Source organism: Suricata suricatta, chromosome 8 (genome assembly GCF_006229205.1).
Source record: "Suricata suricatta isolate VVHF042 chromosome 8, meerkat_22Aug2017_6uvM2_HiC, whole genome shotgun sequence".
In the NCBI taxonomy this organism is placed as follows: Eukaryota; Metazoa; Chordata; class Mammalia; order Carnivora; family Herpestidae; genus Suricata; species Suricata suricatta.
In genome coordinates, this window is record NC_043707.1 from 141,180,195 (window position 1) to 141,199,793 (window position 19,599).

The 19,599-nt window shown below is 60.6% G+C and overlaps 1 protein-coding gene and 1 long non-coding RNA gene across 2 annotated transcripts in view; one reads left to right on the forward strand and one right to left on the reverse strand.

Annotated features, from left to right (window-relative positions):
• TTLL10 (tubulin tyrosine ligase like 10) overlaps nucleotides 1–1,869 on the reverse strand; it is a 17,056-nt gene extending 15,187 nt beyond the window's left edge. The window contains 1 exon segment of the mRNA XM_029946638.1: nucleotides 1,356–1,869. Coding sequence (XP_029802498.1) covers nucleotides 1,356–1,772 — 417 coding nt within the window. The 5' untranslated portion in view covers nucleotides 1,773–1,869.
• Nucleotides 1,870–2,043: 174 nt separating this feature from the next.
• On the forward strand, nucleotides 2,044–8,078 carry LOC115298196. The gene is made up of 3 exons (XR_003911650.1): nucleotides 2,044–2,327; nucleotides 5,859–5,977; nucleotides 7,996–8,078. It is a non-coding gene; the product is annotated as an uncharacterized LOC115298196 (long non-coding RNA).
• Nucleotides 8,079–19,599: the final 11,521 nt, after the last annotated feature.

The window sequence follows — 19,599 nt, forward strand, 5'->3', positions numbered from 1 at the left end:
GCAGTAGGAGGGCTGGAAATTCACGGCAAGGAAACTGTCCGGGAAAAACACAACCACGGGAGTGGGAAGGACCTCGAGCTAAGCCGGCATCTGTGGGGCACGTGGCGCTGGACTGACAGGAGCTCTGCCTCTCGGGGGGCGGGGGGCGTCCACCCAGGGCACCTGGATGAACATGGTCCGAAAACTTCCAGTCATACCCACGGGGGACTCCTGGGTAGCTCCCCTGATCTCTCCGTGCCTCGCTTTCTTCACCTGTAAAGCGGGCCTGACGGAGCTGCTGCGAAGACAGAGGGCTCCTTATACACGTGACGTCAATGCGGGCTAGTGGTGACAATGGCAAGGAGGGCTTGGCGGCATTCGGGCACGACCAGAGAAAGCTGTGCAGAACAGGGCGGCGGGCAGCTCCGGAGGGAGCAGAGCGTGTGCAAGAGAGCGAGGCCCATCCTCCGCCGTCCAGGGGACAGAGGACTTCCGCGGCGGGTCTGGGGCACGGGGCGTGTGCATGCTCTGCGGAAAGAGGCGCGCGGGGGGCGGCCTTACACCCCCATCCGGCTTCCCTAACTCTGAGCGGGACTCCCTCCACCCTGGCTTCCTGCGGGTTCGAGCTATACCGCCTCACGTTTACGAAGGACCCACGCGAGTACCTGCTTTTGCTAACAGAGAAGTCTGAAGAGGCCGTTTGCCTTTACGAAAAAAGGCGAAAAGAGAAAACAGCGTTCAGCTGACGCGGCCCGCAGGGTCCCTTCCTGGGAACCGCCCCCAGCAGCCCCACCGCCCGCCCCAGAGCCCTGAGCTGTGTCTGTGAGCCTCTCTTGATTTATATTGTGCATCCATTAGCAAGATGAACCCTAAGGTATCAGAAAAGCCTAAGAAGGGTAATTTTTTGGGTCTGGATGTGCTAGCATTTTTTCCCATGTGCCTCTTTGCTTTGATCATCTTGGCTTACTCAAGGCTTCATAGGGGGGCTCTACGGATGGTGGGAAGACCTGTTTATTACTTTCACAAAGAAATAAGCCATGAGGTATCATTTTTTTGTCATTCCAATCAACAAAGGTGAAGAAAAACAGAAGGCTCAGGTGTGCCCGCGGGTGGGGAAATGCGGCGTCTGTCTGTGGCAGGCAGGGGTCCCCCCCCCAGAGCCTTTTCTCTACTGCTTGCGCTCATCAGACTTTCTCTGAGGGACGTCACTCTAAATACAGACGCAAAGCTTTACGCTCAAAGATGTTCACGGACGCACTGATCGACAGTCATCGGACGGGAGCCCCCGCAAGGACCCGACTGCACGACGGCCCGCCGCCGGGGGATGGCACTGCCAGGGGCAGGCGACAGCTCGACTTTAGAAATAAACTTTTTACCTGGTCAGGTAAAAAGAGCGGCAGGAAGCAGCACCCCGGCAGGATGGAAGGAGGAGCCTGGTGAACCTGGAGAAAATGTTCAAGGAAACAAGACATCACGGTCGTGCCTCGGGCCTTCTTCCCAAACACACGGCTGCCATCCCCGGGTGCTCGGCAGGTGCTGACACTGTGTGACGGGCTGGCGCCTCCGGGCTGGGAGGGCAGTCTGGAAGGACGCCCCTCGGGGAATTGGTCCAAGGAGACAGACCTAGTCCGGGGCAAAGGGGCTCGTCCTGAGGAGCCACTCCCCCCAGAAGACAGGCCCCTCTTGGTCTGGCCTGCGGGTCTGTGACCCTCATGTTGCGGCGCTGGGGGGCTGGGCCCTCTGCAGAGGGGGCTCGTCTCATTCAGGACACCCCTCTCCTGACCCTCCTTCATCTCCTTCTGCTCCTGGGCAGCGAGCTGAGAGAACCCACAGGCTCCCTGGCGGCCAGGTGGGGAGGGGGCACACTCAGGCCCTCACACTCCACCCGCCTGTCCCTCTTACCTGCCCAGCAAGGTGGTGTAAGCCCTTTGCCGGGGAAACAACAGTGGTGGCCTGGCAACCGTCCCTGGGCAACAGCCAGCAGGTGGCCCAGAGGCAGGCAGGTGGCTGGGGAGGGGCAGGAGGCCAGGCTCCATGGGCAAGCTAGTCAGGGGGCCCCTGCGGGGAGGTGGGGGGCGGGGCTGTGGCTGGATCAGCGGCATTATGTGCACAGTCCCCATGTGGGCTTTGCAGCCTCCATATGATCATACCCGAGCCTTCTGAAGACCCCCAAATCCGTGCCCCGACCCCAGGAGCTGACCCTGTGAGGGTTTTGTGTTCCCTTATGCTTTACATGCTTGATTTCATCTCCCCTTACTGCAGACTGTCATGTGGTGTCCGCCTTCCGGCCACATGGCCTCGCCACCCTCCTGAGTCTTGTGTGGGTCTCAAGGGCATCTCTGCTTAAGGTGCCTTCACTTGCTTCTTATAGGACTGGATGGTGACCCCCAAACGTGTCCATGTCCCGAGCCCCAGAGCCTGCAGATGTGACCTTACTTGGAAAAAGGGCATTTGCAGATGTGATTAAGGGTCTAGAGATGAGTCCCTCCTGGCTTATCCGGTGGCCCTAAATCCAACGGCCAGCGCCCTCACAGAGGGAGGCAAAGAGCGGAGCCCCAGGAGGAGTCATGTGAGGACGCGGGACAGAGGCCGGAGTGGCCACAAGCCCAGGGATGCCCGGAGGCGCCAGCGGCCGGAGGAGGCAGGAAGGACCCTCCCCTGGAGATTCCTGAGTGTCCCGCACCCCCCACCTTGGTGATTTCTGACTTCTGACCTCGTGAAGTGGGAGAGAATGCATTTTTGCCCTAGGAGGCCAACCCTCCTTAAACCGCTCCTTACTTTTGAGTGTCCTGGGGGTGACCCCCCTGTGCAGAGGCCGCCGACGCCACACAGAGGCCAATGCACTCCCAGGCTCCTCCCCTGCCTGTGCTGGTCCTGGGGGCGTTCAGGGGTCCATCCTGCTGGACTGTGGGCTGAGACTCTCTGCCCCGAGGTGGCCGTGGGTCAGCCTGGAGGGCAGAGAGCTCCTCCAGCCAGACCCTTGCCTGACTGATTAGGGCTCGTGGCCCCCAGCCAGGGCCTGCAGGGGCAGCAGAGGCTGCGGGGGGCGTGGGGCCCTGGTCTCCCCTCTGCCTGAGCACAGAGCCCCCATATGCGTCTTCCCTCAGGAACCATTGCGCTCCTCCCCAGATTACTTTCTGGGGCCCAGACCCCTCGGAGGGCCGGGCCACCACCCTGGGTCCCTGTGGGTTCTGGGGAAGTGGCCCCTTGCCTGCGCTGACACAAGAGCTCCAGCTCCGAAACTTGCCTCATAACCCGACAGACTGGATGGTGTGGGTGCCGCCCCAGCCTTTCCCACGATGGTAATAGCCTGGGGCGGGGTGCGTCGCTGTGCATCCTTAACCCGCCATCATCGTGGGGGCAGCTGGGCCGCTGGGGGCCTCTGAGCTGGGGGTTTGCTGGTGGTCCAGCCCTACCTCCGGGGCCAGGGGAAGTGGGGAAAAGCCCAGCAGTGGGTGGGAAGTTGGCGCCTCTGCTGGGGCCAGGCTACGCTGCCTGGACGCTGGGCCAGGACGCCCTCCTGTCGGACTCCATGCAGCCTCTGGCACCGCTGGCACCTCTGCTTGGCTCCTGCACGTGTCTGCATGGTCCCCGCTTGGTCATCTGCTCTAGAGGCCTTCCTGGGCCGCCCTTACCCACCCCCACCCCCACTTTCTTGATTGCTCTGGCTTCTTCAACACTGACAGCACCTGTTACCCCCTCTCAGGGACGTCCCTCCTCTCCCCAGCATCTAGAACTGTGAAAGTTGGCCAAAGGTGCTCAGGAGAGACTTAGTAATGGAAGGAGTGAAGTGGGGTGGCTGGAAAGAAGGAAGGAGCAGGGAGGCGGCCTCCCCCAGGGCCCCTGGAGGTCCCCTCTTCCCTGACTCAGGCTGTAGAGCACCTGCCCAGGCGCAGTGCCTAAGACCTACTTGGAATTCTCAGGGGAAAGAAGGGGCTTTGGGGGGCAGCCGTGAGACTGAGGGTGGGATCAGCATCCAGAAGTTTGGTTTTGGGGATAGCTCTAGACAGAGGATGTCTCCATGAGCTTCAGTGGGTAGAGAAGCAGCGCGCAGAGAGGCCGTGGGTGGCGGGGGGCTGAGAGCAGCTGAAGACTAAGGGCTGCCTGCCCTTGAACCTCAGGGTGATGGTCTGGCACCTGCAGGCCACTCCCTGACCGACTGCCCAAGCCTCAGAGATGGGCCTGTGGGGCCCTGGTGGGTCCTGAGCGGAGGCCCACGAAGGGAAGCAATGGTGACTTGTACCCTCTGCCATCCGTCCCCCTCCCCTGAGCTCTGGCTCTAGGCTGAGTGCAGGGTCTCCACTCTAGCACCCTCCAGGGGCCTGGTGCTGCCTGGGGTGGGGGGACAGTGTTGCCCAGGGAGGTGTCCCTGCCCTAGGTTGGAGGTTTGGGGGTCTGGGGCTGCTTCAGTCTTATCCTCCTCAAGAGCCCGCTGCCTGGTACAGGTCGGGTGGAGAGGGCTCTAGGTGGGGCTCCAGGGGGCTAGCTGGCTGCTGCCTCTGGGGGTTTCTCCGGCCCCATGGCAGTGCCCACAGCAGAGCATGTCTGCCTCGCCTGCACGCAGACCCTGACGGCCCCACCCCACCCACCCACGCCCCTGCGATGAATAGAAGCCAGGCCTCCGCACCTCTCCCCTTTATCACCAACAATCCACTATGGCTGTGCATCCATTTTGACCCGCTGAAGGGTCAAAGGGCTCCTCTGGTCTGGGTCTGCGGTCTGGAGGCTAGGGAAGTCCTACATGGCCCATGCCCTGTGGGGGACACTAATGGGCCCATACAGGACCACAGGCCTCGCCCTCCACTCAGTGTCCCTCCAGGGGCCCCTCCTCCAGCGGCGGTCAGGCCATGGATGAACGGCATTACCAGACAGTATTAGACAATGGAAGCCAGATCTAACCATGTCTGGTAAGACGCCCATCGGCAGGCTGTGGTGCAGGCAGCCTCCAGTCAGCGGCAAGCATTTCCGGGATGGCGGTGCCCTGCCCATCCTGCAGCACCCCGAGGAAGCAGTGAGACCGCTGGCCATCTTGAGTCTGCCAAGTGGCCCCCAGAAGTCCCTGTGTGTGACCTGAGGTCTGGGTGGAGCCTCCTGGGACCCGCATCGTCCCAGGGCTGCTCTGAGGAGGGCTTTCCTGCCGCCTCGGACCCTGGCAACCCTAGCACGCAGCCCCCAGGTGCATGTGCTTGTGGGTGTACCTACGGAGCCAGAGATCTGGTTTCCCTGCACTTGAGCCTGGGTATACTCACTGTGGCACCCTCGCCAGTTTCCTGAATGGCTCTTGGTTGGTTAATGAATAATAGTGAGGCCAGGGGCAGACCCCTCTTTCCTCCCCAGAGGCCGGCTGGGACCCAGTGCAGGGCAGGGCTCCTGGGGCCCACAGGGGCCGCCCCTGTGCAAGTCAGCTGGGCAGGTCTGGAGACTGGTGTCCTGGCTTCAGATCAAGAAGATGAAACAAAGGGCCATCTTGGCCTTGCCGATTTCAGACAATGTTCCCATTCTTGACCGTGACACTGTGGGGGCTGGTGGGGGGAGAGGGAGACTGTTCTCATTGGGAAACAGCACAGAGTGTCTACTGGCCTCTGATTATGGGTTTGGGCTGGGGCACCTGGACACACCACTGTCCTTCCCGCATCCCTGGTTGACCAAGGAGAGTGAGCACCCCATTGGAGAATAAGAGTCCCGGTGTGTGAGAGGCTGCCGCCCGAGGCTGGCCTTGCTTGACGGGGGCCCTAAGGGTGGGGCCAGCTCCCAAAGGAGACAGCTGTGGGACACCACTGTGGACGTCTGACCCTGTACGGTGGACAGAGGGGCAGAGAAGGGAAGGTGGGGGCTGCCTGCTGGCCGCTCTGGACCAGCCGGAAAATGCATTTCCTCAGGTGGCTGCTGGCCTGGGCCCAGTCTCCTCTTCTGCGGAGGGCCCTCCGAGTTCACCCGAAGCGAACACACGGGAGCAAAGCAGGCCGGACTGGGTGTGCGCGCCAGGACCCCGGACGAGGTCGATGACCAGGATGTAACCGGTGGCCCTTTTCCAGTCCAGACCCAATCCTAATGGGCTCTCCTGGGGGTCGGAGCACCCTGAGAACTCAGCTGGGGAGCCAGGGGTCCCCAGCAGAGGGGTACCCACCTGCCGCTGGGGGCTGCCCTGATGGGCCGGGCCGCAGAGCGGAGACAGGCTGTCTGCCCAGCCCTGAGCCAGCCCTGGGCCTTGGCCCATCTTTGGAGTCCAGGAGCTTAGGACGGTGTGTCCTCGGGCCACTTTCTGGCGGGCAGGTGGTGGGTCACCTTTGAACATCGTTACCAGACAGTGTTAGAGTCAAGCCAAGAAATCCAGCACTGTCCGGTAAGATGCCCACAGAGGCCCAGGTGCGCCTTGGCCCGAGGACAGGACAGACACCTGGTGCCCACCTGTGGGCAGGCAGGGTCCAGGTGGGAAGGGGTGAGGATCCCCCGGGGAGGTGGGGAGATGCCTGAGTGCCCCTCCCTGCTTTCTCTGGAGTGAGACCTGGGGCTAAAGACCCAGGACCAAGGGTGGAGATGTTGTCAGTCTGCAAGGTGGCCGGCCTGCCCTGGGGCCATCCCGGGGCCACCCTGAGGCCCAGGCTGGACCTTTGCCCTCCAGAGCCCTTTGTTGTGGCCCGCTCAGCCCACTCCTGCTGGGCGTGGTGGCAGCACCTGCTGGGATGTTGCAGGCAGGGCCCGACACCTGAGCGTCCTAATCCAGGGTCACTGTCCTGGTGGGTGCTCAGTGCAGCTGCAGGACACCTTTTACTCGGGGTAAGAAGGAGCACTCAGACACGCCCGGGCCCCGGGGAGGGGTCACCTTTCTGCCCCACAGCCCCACCTGGCAGGAGGGGATGGAGTGACTCCGGGCGGGTGGGCTGACTTAGGGCATCTGTCGGGGAGCTGAGGCCTGTGTGGGGAAAGGGAGGAGCCCGGGGGCCGGGCTGGGGGAGGGCGGCCCCATCGCTGCGTGCAGGGCCCCGCCGTCATCATTACCAGGCAGTATTAGAGACCCGACACCATCCAATGCTGCCCAGTAAGATGGCGATGGCCACCCCGTTGGGTCTGGGGCCGCCCCACTGGGAGGGGGTTAGCAGCCTGAAGTAGAGCCACCTCCGTCCTCTTAGGACATGGAGGTGGGGAGGGGACTTGGAGAGGTGGGGCCTCAGGAGAGGCCCTGGGCATCCCAAGGCCACAGTGCCTGGCAGACAAAAGGGAGCCTGGGGAGGCTGGACTGTGGCACCTGGAAACCCCTAAGGGCCAGGTGGTACCACAGGGTGACCTCCTGCCCGGCCTGGCGGGGCCATTGGCTCTGGACATGGCCCCAGGGAGGGCCAGGGTGTCATGCCTGCGGGAGACAAGGACAGAGGGGTCCTGGGGAAAGGTCTGGACATCAGGCCCTGCCCTCTCAGGGTCCAAGTGAAGGTGACTGTGTCTAAAACCAGAAGCTGCTGCTGAGGCTGCACAATGAGCCTCTGTCTCCCAGACGCCACCCCAACATCTTTCTCCAGCCCAGCCCCCTGGTGCCCTTGTCAAGGGCAAGGAAGGGTGTTGGGACACAGGCAGAGTGGGCCACGGCTCTTGAGGCAGGACAGCACCAGGGGCTCTCAGCCGCACCCCAGCAAGCAGGGCAGGAATTCCCCAAGGCCCAAGCTCCACCTCGCTCACCGGCCGGATCACAGATGGGTCTGTCTGCCCGCCCCACTGTTCGGTGGCTCTGGCCTTCTGGCTGCTGCTGGCTGTGAGGTCCGAGGATGAGACCGCGCTGGGCCTGGAGGAAGGAGCTAGGGGGTCCCCTGCCCAGCCTGTGCCCGAGCACAGAACGCAGGATGAGCCCCCGACTCCTGTGCCTGTGCAGGCCAAGCCGGTCCTTGGAGTGTAGAGTGGGGTCAAGGAACTGGACGGCTCTGTGCCCACACCTGGGGCCCTGCCTGGGTCTGAGAGGACCCTGGCCCCCCTCCCCTGAGGGGACTGAGGGGTCTCATCCTCCCTCTTGTCCCTTCTCTGTCACAGGTGACACCAGGACCTGGAGAGCAGGCCAGAGCGGCTCCTCAAATTTTCTGGCACCTTCCACCCACAGAGGCTGTAGAGAGGAGGTGTGGGCCCCCTGCTGATTCCCTCCAGGCCGCTCAGCTGACCAAAACAAAGACTGTGTCCACCTGCCGGGCCAAGGCCAGGTTCACCTTTGTTCTCAGGAACAGCCAACATTTCTCAGAGGACCTGATGGTAATGACACAGGCCCAGTGTTGGGGGGACCGGTGAGAAGCCTGTCCGCTGCAGGGGAAGGAGGCCTGACAGGAGCCTGGAACCTCCAGGTGACGGTGTCCAGGCTCAGAGGGTGGAGCCCACAGTCAGCCTCTTGCCCTGCGCTCCTGTCCCCACCTCGCCTGTCCCCGGATCCACACCTCACCTTTGCAGCTCTGTCCTGATGGTCCTGTGAAATCAGTGTGCTTTGGGGATGCAGTCCCACCTCTGTCTGAGCTAGGTGAGACTGTCTCAACTTTGCTTTCAGAGCTGAGTTAAATTTCAGCTCTGCTCTCAGCTGCCAGGCCACAGGGGAAGGCGGCGGGGGTTGGGAGCCCAGTGTCCCTCCCTTATAGCCAACCCGCCGTGCACAGACTAGCCTCCCGCTGTGTGGCCTCTGGAGCCAGAGCCTGGGGTGTCCCTAGTGTCCTTGGCTGCCCAGAGCCAGCCCGACTCGGGGAGCACCCGAGGCCCTGGAGCCCCCGTGGGCCCAGAGCTGGCCTGGCCGCAAGCCAGTTGATCAGGCCACCCCAGCTGTCTGCTGCCCAGTGGCTCAGCAGCCCTCACACTGTCACCTAGGAAGTGAAAGAGATGTGCAGACAGACACACACACGGACAGAGCTGGGGCGGGGGTGGGGGACAGCAGAATGCCCCCTCCTACGTTCCAGGACAGAATCCCACACTCTTCCTGAACTCGGAACCTATAAATCCACCAGGAGACCCTCGCCTGGTCTGGCCTCTGAGTGCAGCTCAGCGTGAGGCCCAGATCCCCAGTCACCCTGTGCCCACCCTGTGCCTGGGGCTGGGAGGATGGCAGGTCTGACGGGCACATACGAAAAGTGAAAATAAACCTTCCCTGCTTCAGAGCGACTAAATGGTGCTTTCTCAGCCCCTTGTTGGCAGGGAGTGAAGTCAGCGTTGTGTTCCCAGATGCGGGGTCTGGTTAATCATCACCGTTCTGAGCAGGCTCAGCTTGGGAAAATCAAGGAATGAATCAAGAGGCCCAGGGCAGCACCCTCCAGGCCCCTCTTTGCAGAGCCCACCTGCCCAGCCCTTGGTGGGTCCCACCTGTACAGGCATGGGGTGGGGTGAGGTGGGGAACGCGATCCCAGCGTGAAAAACTAACTTGCCAGTTAACCTGCCTGACGGGCCTTAATCAACGTTGAGGGCCGCACGGAGAACAAAGCGCTGAAACCCAACCCCTGTGCGCCGCGCTGGATGGGCCAGCCAGAGCCCAGGGGCCGCTGGGGCGGGGTGGGGGCGGGGGCGGCCAAGCGCGGGCCGTCCACACCACAGGGCACCTCTCCTCTCCAGCGGCCTCGGGGGGCCATGCGCTGCCCAGGCCGCCATTCCCCGCCATTTCCCCCCTGCGGCGGCCGCCGAGCGTCAGCCCTGCTCGGGGCATGCGCCCACGCTGCCTGAGCCGGAGAACGAACCAGACTCCCAGGAGGGGGGTGACTTCTGGGCCTCTGACCTCCTCTCAGATTCACCAAAAACAGCCTTACCTACCGGCTTTGCAGACCAGGTATTTGCAAATTACCAAAATGTCGGAAAAGCACCAGTGCACTGTGTCCCTGCCTCACATTTGCTTTGCGCTTTCATAAGTGAAATGTTCTGCACTAATTTTGGCTAATTCGGCATGCTGCCAATGCTCCGACTCGTAAGCATTTCATCTGGGTTTCCAGAAAAAAGCAAAACAAAACTGCCCTATTTTTCCAGATGCTCAGCCTAATAAGGTCTAGAATGCCCCCAGTGGATTAATTAGCCTGTAGTATCCGGGTGCCCTCAGAGTGTGGCCCATCTGGAACAATGGGTCTATGTGACGCCTCAGAGGAAGTTAGCTTTACACCACATGGATGTTATCGCCCCCTAAACTTCAAGACCGTCTAAAAAAGCCAATGATCTGGACTAGAAGCTGCTCTCGGGTCGCCACGCGGCAAGTTCAAAGCTGGGTGCCCGTGGCAGAGGCAGCAAGGGCCACCCTGTGCCGGAACGAAGCGTCCGTGTGCTGTGATCCTTCTGCACTCGGCTAAGAACCTGGTGAAATGCTTCGGGCCTGACCCTGAGTAGTGGTGTCAGGCGGGGGCCAGCCGACACCTTCTCCAAGGTGCTTCCGGCTTTGCTGGCGCCTCCGACACAGGCAGGTGAGAAAGAGCCTGAATCCAGGCCAGGCCGGCCTGGCCCCGAGCGCGACCGTCACCAGTGTGGCCTCTGGCAAAGCCGAGCCCTTTCCTTCAGGAGCAAAGTCCAGAAGCCCACCACCGGAGCTGTGGGAGCCCTTGGTGCCAGGCCCCCAAGTGCTTCTTCCCCACCCCCCACTCTGGGGGAATAAGGTACCTCAGGAACTGTCACATCAGTGGTCGATTCTCGAGCTTTCCAGAAGGTCCTGTCACCAGGTGGAAGGCAGGAACCCTTACTGTTGGTGACCCCGAGCTGCCCCCACGGAGGTCCAGAAGACACCCGCTGCCCAGTGCTCATGCCTGCCCGACCCTGAGCAGCCCCGGCCAGCCCAAGATGGCTCTGGATCCAACACCCAGTGTGCTTGGCCTGAGGGGCCCACTTCCCCGAGTCTGAGCCCATCGGCCACCTGGGCTCTCCGGGTCAGCCACTCAAGGGCCTCTCCCCATGGAGCGGCCTCCTCAGACTCCTCCGCCTCCACCTCCTGCGCTTACCTGCCCCGACAGGTTCTGCGCCTGAAGGAGGAGGGCGGGAGGCCACTCCCGACCCCAGCCTGGCGGCCAGACCGGCGCGTCGGCACTGTCCCTGCACCCAGGACCCCCCTCTAGGCCTCAGGACAGACAGCGAAGAGGCCTTGGCACCAGTCACCGCAAATACCTCTGAGCCTGTGGCGAGCGGCCTGCGTGCCCAGCCTGACCCCAACCAGGATCCAACCTTGGAGCAGCTTGGGAGGCCAGCGAAGGCTGCCCGCCTCCTGGAAAAAACCAGCTTCCTGCCTCCCGCAGCTGAGGCTCCTCACAAAAGAAAAACTCAAGTTCACACGGGTGCAGGTGGACAGCTGGCCTGGTCTTTCGGGAAAGTTTTGAGAACGACGGGGAACAATGGAGGCTGTGGCCGGTCCTTCTGCAGCCGTGAAGGGCAGGGCAGGGAAGAGACGGTGGCCCCGGGCTCGCCTTACATGTAGGGCCTCACCCCGCCCCATGCAGGTGCCTGCTCCCTGCCGACCAATCTCTGCTCCTGGCCGCCAACAGGTGTGTCCCCCGGGCTCCCATAGGCCAGGAGGGAGGCAGCGACATGACGCAGCAGCGGGCGGGCGGCTGGCCCGCACACATTCCTGCCCCCGCCCGCCCGCCGGGGCCCAGCTTCAACAAAACCAGGGAGCAGAGCTGCAGGGGCTGCAGCCAAGTGTGTAGGCCGGCGGCTGGGAGGCCCCCGGGGCGGCAGCCACTGTCCCGGCCCCTGGGCACCATCTTGCCGATGAGGACTGGGGGGGGGGGCAGTGAGGTCACCCCCCGCAGCCTCTGCTCTGCCCCAGGGATGGCCCTGGCGACAGCCACGGCTCCGGTGAACTGAGAGCCGAGCCTGGACCTGCCCCTCTCAGCTCTGGGCCCCCAGCCCTGAGCCGTGGCAGCAATGGAGGGGTCCCGTCTGCCTGAATCTTTCAGAATCCCTCCCTTGGGGACCCCCGGCAACACCCCGAGGGCAGGAGGCCACAGAACAGGACCGGCATTGGTCACATAGACTCACACGCTGGGGGAGGGAGGCTGTTGAGCAGCGGAGCCCTCCTGGAGGGCAGGGGGCTGGTCGGGGCCAAGGCCGTGGCCACCCCTGCTCACCCTCATTTCAGAACTCTTGGCTAAACAACGCAGGACTGAACATTGGGGTTTGGGAGGGCCTGGGGGCCACGGCCGCGGGCGGGGAGGAGCAGGACTCCAGCCCCTGTTTGGGGAAGTAGGCCGAGGGCACCCCCCACGGAAGGTCCCTCAAGGAAGCACAGCCCCCCCTTAATTAGCCCCGCCAGCGGAGATCCCAAAGGGCCCAACTGTTTTCCATCGCAAACTCTGGCAGCTCCGCGTAAGCTCCCATCACAAAGGGCCTGTCCCCAGGGCTGCTGGCTCTCCGGCTTGCTCCAGCCCAAGGTCTGGGCTTTAGACACAAAGGCTATCCTCCAGGGGTGGGCATGGCCAGAAGAGTGGCTGCCACGGAGGGCTGCAGGGGGTGCTGGCCCTGTGAGGCCACCACACAGGGGGTCCCAGTGGAGCAACCTGAAGTCCCTTGCGGTGGGGTTCTGAGTCCACAGTCTACCCCAGTCCACTCCCCAGCCAAGCTCAGTCTGGCCTCCTGCCCCGAAAGAGCTGTGCTGGGGATGGGGGCATCTTCACCAGGCAGGCTCATGTCCCGATGGGGCAGTGAGGAGTTGGTCTGGTTCTCCTGGGCCCTGGTAGGGCATCTGGAAGTCAGTCCTGGAGGCATCAGTGACCTCTGACCCTCTAACCTCTAGCCTCTGGGGCAGTACAGACTAGGGTGACCCACCAGGCACACCCTTCTTTTAGGACTGGAAGGACCCCCACCCACCCCAATGCCCAGTCAGGGTGTCTGTGCTTGTATGGGGCTGGGGTCAGGATGCACCTGCCATGGCATCCATGTTTTGGGGGAGACTAAGGCATCACTCACTAACAAACCCAGAGGCGTTTACTGTTGGGGGGCAGGAGGGGCTGCTGGCTGCTGACCCCCTTCTCAGTCTTACACCCTTCCCTCCACACGCTACCCTGGCTGCTTGGTCGCAGGGCTGCTTGGTGCTGCCCAGAAATGTGGGGTCGGGGCTCACGGGTGTGGCGTTGCCAGACTTCAGAAGCTCCCAGGAGGACTCGGGAGGCGGGAGGAGGCTCACTGAGCTCAGTGTTCACTGAGCCCCAAGCACTGGGATGTGGTGAGGACCAGGTGAGGCTCCACTCAGGTTTGGTGTCTGGGATCACAGGGAAGGAGCCCCACTGCGGCTGGGGAGGGGGACAGTCACCTGAAGAGTGTTGCAGGGAGGAGGGCGCCTGGAGTGAGGCAGAGGGAACCCCTTCCGAGTCACAGGCCCAGGTGGTGGCTGTCTTTTGCCTTTGTGGCTACTGCCGCGGCCCCTGGCCTGGGCTGACTACCCTGACCCTATTGCGGGCCGGGCAAGGGGGACAATGTCATTTCCATGGATTCCAGCGCTTACACACACTCAGAAACACCTGGATCACAGTGAACTCTGACTCATGGTCAAAGACCACACAGTTTTCTGCAGGAGGTTGAATGAAGTGGCTGTCCTGGGAGCTGCTGAGGCAGCCAGACGACGCTGTGACTGGCCCTGGGCCGGAGCCCTCTGCATGCGCTCCTCTCCCGCTCTGGACACGGGCGCGGCAAGCTCACTGTGGAAGCGGCCCCCGCTGGCCAAAGCTGTGTCGCTGAGGAGTGCTCCTAGCCCGAGAGTGGGAAGGCCAAGCAGCAGCTGGGCTCTGCCCACGTGGAGGCCAGGCCCTCGCCCGCCCGCAAGTGGGTCGGTGGGTGGCCAGGTGGCTCCCGGCCAGTGAAACCTACACTGTCTCCGCTGTCACTGGCTGTTGCTTTGAAGAGGAGGTTCTGGTCTGGCTGAGCACCTGCTCTGTGACTTGGCAGTGATACCCACTCTTCTTGCCCTGTTCTGCCTGAGTCCCAGGGATAGTAAAAACGACCCAAGTCACACTGTGGAACCTGCACCATCTGCCACTGTTTAAGGGGGCCCAGGGGGCCCAGTGCACAGGCCGGCTCCCATGCCTCACATCCCTCAGCTTCAGACAAATGGTCAGTTGGGACATCCCTGTGCCCCTGTATTTGTCACAGGCAGCCCCTGACAACAGGGCCGAGCCCCGTGGACTCTCAGGCGCTTCTGAATTCTGCTGATGGCCGGCTTCAAGACCCTGAGCTTGGGGCAGTCACGCCTGACCAAGCAGCAGCGCGCGGCCACCAGTTCTCAGCTGCCACAAGATCGCAGCTCCTGCCCAGTGCCGGGGCGCTGGGAGGGCAGGCCTGGGACCCTTGCCTACACAGGTCTTTCTAGGGGCAGCACACCCTTACCCCTCAAGGACGTATGTGGATGGGGGGAGGGGGCAGTGGGGCAGGACCTGGAGCCTCTGGCGTCCTCCAAGGGGAGAGGCATAGTGGCCCTGCCCGCTGGTGCAAGCCAGGTGCCTGGGGCCACCCTACACGGCACATCAGGCCTGTGTCATCCTGGCCTGGAGGGCGGCAGCTGCACTCTGTGCCAGGATCACCGGAGAAACCAGCGGCTGCCAGACAAAGGTTCCGGCCCAGCCCACCTGCTGGGTGCGGACGTTGCCATGGCGGCGGGGACAGGGTGGGACAGGAGAGACAGGCTCTCTAGGGACAGGGAGGCCTGACCTGGGAGGTGATAAAGGCCACCCTTGTGTTTGGGGACACAGTCTGGCTGGTGGCAGAGCTGGCCTGAGGGGGCCCAGCCTCCAGCCCCCCAGTCTTGGCCGCAGCCAGGGCCTGCCTGGGAGGGGCAGCAGGACAAAGGGCCATTGTGCTGTGGCTCCTGGCTACTTCCTGCATGGCAGCCAGCCACAGATGGCCTCAGGGTCTCTGCACCTGCCAGGGCCCAACTTTGGCCTGGAAGCTGGGCTGATGGGGGCTCCCACCTCCGTGTCAGGGGATTGCCAGCCCGCTGGGGCTGTGCTCCGGCAGAGGGAAGGCCCTGGAGCCCTCAGAGCCCTGGATCAGGGGACATGGGGACTCTCCTAGCACTTGGCCAGCTCTGGGTTCTGAGGGGACCCAAACTCAGAGACGCTTGTACAGTCCCTGCACCTCTGGCTCTTGCTCCTCTGCACAGGCCAGTGCCCTCCTGCGGCCCCGGGCTCCTCTGGCTGACTCACTTTCTGGCCACGGCAGAGCAGCAGCTGGCCAGGTGTGGACGCCCTCTGGGGGCCAGCTGCCAGTGCACATGCGCTCTACTTGGGTAGCACCCCTCATGGGAGGGGTGGGGGCCACCGCTGCCAGTCACCTCTCTCTCTTCCCCTCTCTCTCAAGCGTGTGGATCTGGACGGGGGAGGAGGGGGGGCCTCAGCACTGCCCTAGAAACTGGGAAGAAGAACAAGTCACGACTCCAGAGAGCCAGATCTCGTGTTTGGGGCTCAGACTCGGAGGTTCTGCCCGGGACAAGGGCTCCCCCACAGGCACCGGCTCTGCCTCCTCAGGATCTCCCGGTGGTTCCTCCCCAGCAACCTTGCAGCCACTTCCCACTCTGAGCTAATTGATACAGCAGTGCCGCAGTCCCGCCCCAGTGGGAAGGCCGAGTAGAGGCCCCTGTGCTCTGGAGAGGGTGGGGCTGCAGCACTCCAGACTCTGGACCCCCCCAGCAGCCGCGCTTCCTGCCCCCGGCCAGGGTGCTCCATCCCGCTGTGCTGACGGAGAAGCACAGCCTGGTGCAAGCAGGTGGGCCCTGCCGTGAGTAGATGCTGCACAGACGGGTCCTTCACCCACCTTTTGATCGATTTCCACCCTTCGGGCCCTGCTGCTCGTCCCCTGAGACAAGGACCCAGGGACCTGCTCGCTACTCCAAGCTCAGGGCGCAAGGGCTACAGCCAGAGACCCCCCTCACCCCCACGCACCGCTCCAGCCCTGCCTAGCCCAGCTGGAGCCTGGTCATCACGTGAGGCCTCAGAGCTGCCCGCAAATCGGGTTAAGGTTACTCAGCACTGGGGGGACTCATCTCCAGATCTCCCGGATTAGTCCTGGCTACCCCCTCCCCCACTTTCCTGCCCTGGACAACGATCTCAGGCCCCAGTGTCCAGCAGGGCCTGGCAGTGACACCCTCAGGACCCTCAAGCCCTCCCAACTCTGATGCATGCTCCTGTAGTCTGACTCAGTATTGTCCTTGACCCCTCCTGCCTAAGACCCTGAAGCACCTGTGTGTTGTCCCCGAGCCCATCTTCCCAAGGGCCACACCTGGTCACGCCATCCAGATAACACTAGGCCAGAAGGGTGAGAACCTGTGTTCATTGGTCTTCCACACAGCTTTCTGCTAGGTCACTATTTTTCCTGATCCTCATTGTCCATTTCCTTCTTCCTAATGCTCATCAAGCACCTGTCCCAATCTTGCACAGCCACTGGCACTGAGGTCCCTAGAGGCCTTAGGGTGTCAAGTCTATTGATCAGTCCTCAGACCTGCTTGACTTGGCCTGTTAGCAGCTGGTCACTCTGTTTTCTCGGCACATCTGCTCCACTGGGTCACCAGAGCCCAAGGCGTTCTGAGTCTCCCCATCTCTGGGAGTCAGTGGGTCAGGGAGCTGGTGCCATCGGAGAGGAGTGGATGCAGGTAGAGACCAGGGGCCTGAGGACAGAGCCCTTGACACCCCAGCACCTGGAAGTTGGGGAGGACTCAGAACACTCTTCCCGGTGTCCCGTGGTTTCAGCTCAGATGTACTGCTAGTTCCAATTAGGCAGGTGGAATTGGAGTGGACATTTTCCAAGTGGAGATTCCACACTGGCTGCTGGAAGTCAGCAGAGAACCCGGGCAGAAGGAATGCCTGGTGTCCCCTGCTGGTGGCGGGAGTGGAGGCCGCAGTCGGGGTCCACTGTTCCGGGAGGAGTCCCAGGGTCCCTGGCTGGGAAGTAGGTGATGGACCCACAGTGGAGACAGAGGAGCAAGAAGGAGAGTGAGGAGCCCCAAAGCCAAGGGAGAGAGACCCCATGAAGGGGAACATGGCCAGTGCCGGGCTGCCTCTCAGCAGTAGTGGATGTGAGGCTCTCAGGCCAAACCTGCTCATGGAAAACGACCAGAACACTAAGCTATCTTATGAACGCTTCGGTGAGCCATGGAACTGGCAAGGGCATATCAGGCTAAAACCACGGAAAATTGTGGCCTTGAGAGGCAAAGGCACACAAAGATCACTGTCCTGTCAGGTCAGATGAGAGTTATTGTTCTAACAGCCTTGAGGAGCTGAAGGACAGAAATGGAAGCTCAGGGTCCCCACTAAGTGAAGTTGTGGGTCTAACAGGACACCTGCCCCACAGGGAGCTGGGAGCCCCAAGGTTTCCATTGAAAATGAAGGGTAGGTGGATCCCAGTTCAAGCTGCAAGGATCTTTCTCAAGTCAAGGTGGTCCCAAACTAGGCAGGGTCCTGGTCGTTGGCAGAAGGAAGACAAATTGGGAAGGTGCTTTCACCCCAGGCATCAAATGGTTCCTACAAAAAACTTTTCAAGTACAATGACTGGCCTACAGTCAAAGATAACCAGGCATGCTAGTGTGTAAGACACCATGAGCAAGAACCAGCAGAAACAACAGAGATAAGAAAGACTTGCAAGGACCTCAGATTTGGGAATTATCAGAAACAGACTGGAAAAAAATTACTATGTTGAAAAAGAAAATGATAAGTTTAATATCTGCAAGCAGCAGGAACTTAGGATAATTTTATAGTAGATTAAAAAACCCAGTGAACCCTTAGAAATGAAAACATGTAGTAACCATAATTTACAACTCTATGGATAGGGTTAACATCAGGTTAAGAGTAGCTAAAAAGAAGGGACACCTGGATGGCTCAATTATTGGAGCATGTAGGGCTTAATTTTGGGGTCATAAGTTCAAGGCCTACATTGGGTGTATAGATTACTTAAAAATAAAATATTTTAAAAAATAAATAAAATCTTAAAAAATTTTTAATGTTTATTTTTGAGAGAGAGAGAGACAGAGAGAGAGAGAGAGAGAGAGAGAGAGAGAGAGAGAGAGAGAGAGAATGCATGAGCGGGAGAGGGGCTGAGAGAGAGGGAGACACAGAATCCAAAACAGGCTCCAGGCTCTGAGCTGTCAGAGCTGAAAGACCTAAAAATATGGATTCAGGAAGCCCGGTGAATCTCTAGTAGAATAAATAAGTAGAAACCCATGCCTTGCCATCTGAGTGAACCCTCCAGAAAACTAAGGAGAAAACATTAAAAGCAGCCAGAAAAAAAACCAAGACTGATCAACAGTGGGAGTGAGTGTTGATGTCTGGACAGTGCTGACGGGAACAGATGCCAGTGGGAGGAGAACCTAAAGTAACAACCAACCAGAATGTCTTTCCTCAGAGCAAAGATGGAATAAAGCAAAACCAACAAAAGCCAAGAAAGAACTGGGAAAATTCTCCACCAACAGCGTCTAGAAAAGAACCACAAGCACACATAGCAGCAGGAGAATGATTCCAGGGAGCCGGTTTGAGGTGTTAAATGTGGATCAATCTAAATGTTCACTTTTCACAACAATGTTAATAACAACGAGCAATCAAACTCAATATCAAAATTAAAACACAAGACAATAAAGATGTCCTACGGTGGCAGAACCGTCGTCGAGTGATCGGGGCCAAGGTCGCAGTGGTGAGTGACAACAGGCCTCCCTGGCGTGACACGGCGCGCAGGGCACCTCCGTGGGCCCCCCGAGCCCGCCCCCCGTCTACCCGCGAGAAACACATCGGCGCAACTTCCACAAAACACATGGCCGACACCTCTCAGTACTGTCAAGGTCAACAAAAACAAGGGAGAAACTGTCACAGCCCAGAGGGACCTACAGAAATGTGACAACTAAATGCCATGTAAGATCCTGAACGGGATCTTGGGACAGAAAGATGATATTTCAGGAAGAACTGATGAAATCGGAATAAAGCGTGGGCTTTAGAGAATAGTAACCTATCAATATTGGTTCGCTGGGACCGATGGTTCGTGCTCGTGTAAAACGCTAACGAACGGGGGATGGGTGTAGGAACTTGGCGTATCTTTGTGACTTCCCTGTATATCTGGAAATATTGGAAATAAAAAGTTTATTTAAATATATTTTGGAGAGTCCTGCCAGTGGCCTTGGCATATGTCCGTCTGTGACCTGGGACCGAAGCAGGTGCTATGGAGGGGGGAGTGTCAAGAGAAGCTAAGGAGACCAAGGCGGGGACAGGAATGGTTGCCGAAAACGAGCCCTGGACCCTAAGGCAAGACAGTGCTCAGAATGGAGCAGGGGGGCCTCTGAGTCTGAGGCCGCTTCTAAATCTCAGCTGGGCCAAGGTCCCTCCATCCCTCACCTGCCGGTGGTCAGGCTGGGTTTGGTGTGTGGAGCTCAGGGGACCCTGAGCCTCTGGTCTACTTTGACCTGAATGTTCCTGGGACTCTGACCTGACATTCAGCACTTTCATGGTCACCTCCACGCATGGTGTGTTGGGACCATCACTGGGGAGACTTGATACCCGGAGCCTGCTCAGGACCATGAAGGAAAGGGCTGTTGGGTCTGGCCCCTGAGAGATTGAGGGGGCCCGGGAGATGGACCCCCACCCTGGATAGCCAAGGGTGGCTGTGTGACAGGTGCAGGACAGATTTGGGAGCAGGTGGCCAGTGTGACAGGCACAGGACAGATCTAGGGAGCAGGTGGCCACT